Below are 6,737 nucleotides of genomic sequence, written 5' to 3'. Positions count from 1 at the left end.
TAAAAAGAACGTTCTGATGCCAGCACTTTGCTTTTTCAACATACGTAAGTACAGCACAGGAAGATGCTCCTCTTAACAGCGTTTTAATTCACTCGGCCACCTTTGAAGCTTGTGAACAAAATAATTGAATCATTTTGTTGCTTCTGCATTGAACGTAAGGTCAGCTGTCAACTTTAACGGTACAGAACGCTGATAGGGAGTTAGAACTTAAAAGTAGGCCTGAGGGATTAAAACTAAGCATAATATTTAAGCAGTTACTTATCCATTACCGCATATGCGTACACGGCTGTGAACTCAAGCTGAGGTTCTGTACTCCCCAGGGGGCCTCTTATCGAGAGGAAGACCATCCCTCAGCTATAAAGCAAAGCTAACTTTCAGAGTGTTCAGCAAAGAAAGGGACAACACGGAGGTGCTTGGCTATTCCCATTTTATAGATTGCGGGACATGGGCAGATATTCAATGCTGTGCCAAAGCAACTGGATTAGAACCTAGCCCTCTGAGTCCCAGTCCTTTGTGCTAGACACTTGATCAGACTGTCTCAATAGCAGTTAAAGGATACCTAAGAGAGAAGGATGCAGATGATGAAATGACTGTCAAGTAGTCGGTATACCAAACCATACTGGTGCAGGCCCATTAGTTTGGATAATTCATATTATACACAAAGACTGAAATTGTTCTTATTCTACAAAGAGATTTTAAATAGCAGAAAGCCAGCTGCTCCCTTTACTTTGGAAATCGGCCTATAATGTCACCACTTTCCAAACAAAGGATTTTTTGTGTACTGCTTAATAAGTAACACTGAAGTGGAACTATTGCCATACATTCTTGACACTCTTCAGTTTTCAGAGCTCTTGATCCCCACTAAAGTCCTATTTATACACAACACAGGCATCTCTACTAATGTGTTGTCTTTTATCTTCATTTTGTCTGCTGAGCCCACCCTTGCCAATTAACAGACTCTAGTCTCCTAGGAAGTGGACTGACCACCAATACATTCAATTCATAGTCCCTGCCCTAAAGAGTATGTGTATACAGCACCTGATCTCACCTGAATACTCCTCCTCCTCCTCAAAGTTTGGTTGGATTTGAACTCGTAACCTATGGGTGAATAACTTACTGACCTTGTTTTAAAAAAGGCAATTCATTCAAGAGCTGGGGTGGTGGTGGTCTTGTTGGCTTGCTTTTATAAGGATAGTCATTGAATTTTCTGTCACAAATGGTATAAACCTTGGTTTTGGATCTGAACTTGAGGCCGAGATGCCATGGCTTGCTGGAAGACGTGAAGTAGTAGAGGAGGGGGTTCAGGCAGCAGTTGAAACTGACCAGGGCCAAAGTGACCCGGCGCATTTTGTAAATTAAGTTGGTAAACCGGCAACTTTGGATGAGCTGGACCCTCATCAGGAAGTGGAGGAGGTGAGTGAGATGATAAGGAAGGAAGCACAGGATGCAGATGAGCAGGATCAGGTAGATGGTCCTCAAGGCCTTCTTCTTGTGAATGCTGCGTCTAGTGTGGGCGATTCGCTTGGCGATGAGAGGGTAGCTGATGAGGATGATGGCAAACGGGATGACAAAGCCAAACAGCAAGGCACAGACGTTGTAGGGCATCATGCGATGGGTCCAGCTGGTCAGCGAGAAGTTCTCAAAGCATGCGGTCTTGTTCCCTGTGCCCTTGTTGTGAAGGGGCCCCCCGAGAATAAGTGGGATCGTGATGCTTGCGGCAACGAGCCAAAAGACTGTGACCGCTATCCTGTAGTGGGTGACTTTGATCCGGATGTAGGTGAAGGGGTGCAGCACGGCCACGTAACGATCCATGCAAATGCAGGTGAAGAAGGCAATGCTGACGTAGATGTTGATGTAATACAAGGCCCCGGTGATCCTACAAGCCATGTCTCCAAAGATCCAATCGTTCTGGTTCAGGTGGTAATGGATTTTAAAGGGCAATATACAAACAAACAAGGTATCTGCTACAGCCAGGTTGATGAGGTAGATGTAGGAGTGCGAGGTGTACTTGACCTTGCAGGTCAAAAGGTAGAGAGCCAAGACGTTTTCTAGCAGTCCCAGTACAAAGACAATGCTGTAGATGATCGTGAAGAGATGGTACTGGAAGTCTGCTTCCACCCAACAATCAACTGTGGTTGCATTCGAGTGTCCCCTGGCCATGGTACAGGAAGTGTTTGCCATGCTTTCTGCTGCAGGAGAACAAGTTCGGTGGGGAGAGCCTAGATTATCCTCTTTTTTCCAAAAGATGAGCAAATCCAAAGCTCCAGGAGCTCTCGGTCCTGGGGTGAGAACTCGAGGTGTGTTGTTACATCAGCCAGCTCTGGTTAAAAGGCAGCTAAAGCTTCTACGCTCAGTAAACCTAATACGATAAAAATAAGCATTAGTGTGGTGGGGAAAGACTTTCCCTCACGTTACAATCAAAAATATCCCCTAAAACAGGAGACGGGTTTACTGCCCTGGGATTGTTTCACCAGCGTACTGACTGTGTGTAACTCCCTTTGCAATGGTTCTAAATGGCAGGCAGGGGAAAGTCTTCAAGTTAAAACGGATGAGGTTTGATTGAAAGCCCAGAGCCAAATCTAAGACCTCCGGGCTGGTGCCAGGCTATTTCCCGTGAACGTGCTGCATGACTTTAGCGCGCCATTATCACAAGTGGCCCCTCATTCTGCATGCCCAGCTTGGGACAGCTTAGTGAGAGGTGCTCAGCACTGGTGGAAGCCAAGCCCCAGTTCTCTGAGATTAGCCATCCGAGTCTGAGCATTGGACTGGGCCCAGCAGCCCTGGCTTCTGTTCCAGGCAAGTCATGTCGCCTCTCTGTGCCTGTTGCCCCTCCTACCCTTTGTCTTAGACTGCAAGCTCTTCAGGGCAGGGGTTGTTTCTCATGACGTATCCGTACAGAGCCGAGCACAAGCGGGCTTGGATGTCAGCTGGGGCCTCTAGCTGCTACTGTAATACAAATAACCTCTTGAAACAATTGGGATACCACCTCCCTGAGGAGTGAGGTTTCACGCAATGTTTGTAAAGTGCTGTGAGATCCTCTGGTGGGAGCCCCTAGGAAAGTAGATGTAACTATTCATTATACATTAAAGGGGCACAGTCCGTCTCCTCTCACTTGTACTGTTGTCACAAGAAGTACCAAAGATGATTATAACAGATGGGGGGGGGGAGGGGAGAGAATAGTTTCATTTTGGCACTACAGGGCGAAGAGCAAGTCTGACTACACAATCTGTTGGTGGGGGTCTTTCAGATAACAGAGGGCGGGGAAAGGGAAATAATTGCAAAACCACACTGTGGCAAACCATGCCTCTCAACTATTCAGTGGATGGTGTCCCAGGCAAGAGAATTTCACCAGAGCAGGATCTAAACGCGCAGCGACAACTCTGATTTGACCCTGTCCCTGACAAGAAAAAGAGCGACCGAGAAATTTCAGCAGGCCTAAAACAAAACATACTGACTCATGTACACAAACGAGGAGGTCTTAGATGGAGAATTAAATTTAAGATAGATCCGAGGAGCAGCCAGGGTGATCTGAATAAATAAGAGTGATGTATGAGTGGAGAGGATACTAGCAAATGAAGTGAGCGGTGGGGTTTTGAATAGGCGGTAGAATTTGTCAAGAGGAAAGAGACAGTAATTTTACTGACCGCTAACTGAATGACGTGGAACAGAGCAGACTGAGTCACTCAGTAAGTCAGTCAGTCAGTCAGCAGAGGTAGCACCACACAGGAAAACACAGGTTTTTTTCCATAAGTGACATTTTGCTGACCACACCACCCCACTCAAATTAAAGGAAAATCTCACGCTCTCACTTCTCAAGCAGGCTTGGTGTGAGAATTGACTAGCCAAGGCACAAAATCTACTTGCCTGACATCACCATGATGAAAACAGAGACTAATATTCTAGTTGTCTGCTGTGAGTACAATCTTGCACAGCTGTGCTAAAGCCACCATCTAAGTAGGCATCCGAAACCAGGTCTGCCCCACTGAAAGAGGACAGCAGCCTTCTCCAGCCTCACAAAAAGAAAGTGAAATGTACGGCTGGAAGGGATCTCGAGAGGTCATCGAGTTCAGCCCGCTGTGCTGACTTGGTAAGACGGGTAACTCCATTTAGATGTTCCACTCCCTTAAAGTGAACCTGCTTTGGATTAATTATGGCAAAACGAGGATAAGAGAGGGAAGAAAACTCTGAGGACATTCCATCATCGGCTCTTTACAAACAATTTAGCATCACAATACACGTCGGAAGTAAATAAATTTAAGTATCTTCATTATACACTAGGGGGTAGAGGTAGTAGCAAAATGACTCTCCCCATGTCACAAAGCTAGGAGAAGCACCCAGTTCCCCAGGTACAGTCAACTTCTCCCTATTGTAAATAAACTAAATTGTTTACTCATGGTTCTCCTATTACCCTAAGGCCCCCATTCCGCAAGTAAATCAGCTTGCAGGACCAGCGCCTACATTTCTTTAAAACCCCAATTCTTTCTGCTGTATTTATCGAGGCCATTTTACTTCCTGCATTTCAGCTCGGATATTGAAAATCACCATTGTGAGATTCACTTGCCAAGCTCTCCATGGTGCAAAATTTCTGGTTTGCAAACCCAGTAGTGAAGAGGAAAAGGTCTGTTGGACTGGAAAAGAAGTTTCCATTGTTATTAATGGAAACGTTTCTGTTAGTCACAGGATAAATGCACGTTTTTACAAAATTTGAATTTCGGGTCACGTGATTTGTAAAGCACCAGAAATGCAAGCATTCCCAATGTCGGGGTGCAGCGTCCTAGGCAGATTACAGCCAAGTGGAAGGAATTAGCAGCATAAGATATTTAAAGCCCCCCCCCCCCAAAAATAAGTTACTATGTCAGCTGGAGCTAGTAAGTTATTTTCACACATTTACCAGGGGCGTTGCAAACCTAATTCAGCCTGATCATTTGGAGAGGGGCTTTCCAACTTGTATTAACATGTAAGCATTCCTTTAAAAAACCCCAGACACTCGCTGCCAGCTGCCCTCGTCCTGGGCCATGCAGCGTCTCAGGATAAATCAAGAAAGGGAAGTAAAAGAAACAAACTCACCCACCAGCCCCAGGCCACTATCTCACGCGAAAAATGCAACGAACACACTGGATCCTCTGAAGACGCTTCACAAAGCAGAGGCTTGATACTGAGCTCTCCTGTCGAAAGTGTAGCACCAGAATGAAGTCACCTTGCAACGCATATCGCAAAACCCTCCCACCTTGCTCTGCAGCGAGAAACCACAGGAAGTGCAGAGGTAGGCCAAGAGTTCCAGTTCATACTCGGACTCGGCCGGTAGGTGAACAGAACATTTCACATCATGCCCAGCATGTGTCACGTGAAACTACAATGAGATGAGTTTCAGTTTTGCCAGCGAGTGAAAGGCGGTCTTCCCGGGCGCCAGCGAGTGAAAGGCACAGTCCCATGTTCATTCACAACTGCGACAGGCACCTGAGCTACTACGCAGCCCTAGGCCTCCCCCTTAGCCGAGAACGCTGATGCTTCCAAATCATGGGCCAGTACTTGACTTTAGCCTGAGCCTAAATCCGATTCATTTCACTTGTGATTTTATCTGTATTTTAACCAATGCTTTTCCTGGTAAGGAGAAATGGCAATGATGCGGCAAGGTTTAGGCCACTGGTTAACGCCTTTCCAGGGAAACAGCTGCCTAAATGTGATTGATCGTGTCCGATTTCCTGTGTGTCTGTATCTATGTGGAGCTCGGATACCCAGGTGAGTCCAAAGCAACGTGACAGCTGGTCCCTTAACTGTTCTGCAATACGTCCAGTCTCTAGGGTAACAACAGGGTGAGTCCAATGCTTCACAAACAGATGCACGAAGCTGTTGTATAACATCAGTCGGCACCGCCCCTACTGAGATACCGACGTTCACCTTCCCGACTGCGTGGAAGGGATTGTGTGGCATTTTCCGGGGCTCCTGGGAACTGCCAGTGGCACTGTTAGTGCTAAGAATGCAGCTCCCGACTCACCCGTGTGCAACCAAAGAAAGTGAGTAGGAACCAACCCGCTATGTATGAAGGGAGAGAATAAAATGGAAAATTCTTACCTCTCCTTCAGTGGGTGGAAGTAGTGAGTCCACTGGTAAACCTGCTACCGGCAACAGTAAAGGGCTGAAATACTTCACCATCACCAGCTCACAACCCTGCCTGTCAGAGTTAATGCACACTGCACAATCTTGCAACTAAGTATTTTTCATTTGTCTGAACAGGTTACCGGGTATCTAGGCCAACCCCCCAGTAACAAAAAGCACCCTCCGACCTTGAGGAGCTGACTGTAGGGCTCTGAACACCAGCTCTGCAGTCAAGGAGAGAGCTTGTCACAGGGTCTTAAGAGTTCAGTCTCATTTCCTGTATATCACAAGCCGCCGCCACCCAACAACCAAAAGGAAACTAAATATGACAGCCCTCTGGAACCTCCATTTTGTGCCACAGGTAGAGAATAGAAAGGACCAAGATGCACCGATGCCCAAAGTCGCCGCAAATGGCGGGGAAATGAGTAAGTGAGATAGACCCTGATAATCTTGGCAGGTCACCTGCATCCACACACTGCAGAGGAAGGTGGGGGGGGAAAAACAGCCACCCACAGTCACTGACAATCTGACCATCTCTCTGGTCCTTCTCAATAATTGCAACACAGGCACATGAGGAGGAGGAGCTAATTCATAAAGTTGACATTAGGCACCTTCAATGTGCACCAAACATGATTTTTGCA

At 46.7% G+C, this 6,737-nt stretch overlaps 1 protein-coding gene across 1 annotated transcript; it reads right to left on the bottom strand.

The window, feature by feature from the left end:
* Nucleotides 1–6: 6 nt before the first annotated feature.
* On the bottom strand, nucleotides 7–2,346 carry LOC135893556 (lysophosphatidic acid receptor 6-like). The gene is made up of 2 exons (XM_065421399.1): nucleotides 1,122–2,346; nucleotides 7–559 (listed from the first exon to the last, which is right to left on the bottom strand). Exons 1-2 carry the CDS (start codon nucleotides 2,179–2,181, stop codon nucleotides 549–551), a joined length of 1,071 nt encoding a protein of 356 aa, XP_065277471.1. The 5' UTR covers nucleotides 2,182–2,346; the 3' UTR covers nucleotides 7–548.
* Nucleotides 2,347–6,737: the final 4,391 nt, after the last annotated feature.

Source organism: Emys orbicularis, chromosome 22 (assembly GCF_028017835.1).
Source record: "Emys orbicularis isolate rEmyOrb1 chromosome 22, rEmyOrb1.hap1, whole genome shotgun sequence".
Taxonomy (NCBI): Eukaryota; Metazoa; Chordata; order Testudines; family Emydidae; genus Emys; species Emys orbicularis.
Note: the sequence above shows the minus strand (reverse complement) of the source record. Positions and strands in the feature narration are given on the sequence as shown.

What these genes read in the sequence shown, in the direction of transcription:
- LOC135893556 (XM_065421399.1), bottom strand. Translation starts at nt 2,181, where the DNA reads ATGGCAAACACTTCCTGTACCATGGCCAGGGGACACTCGAATGCAACC.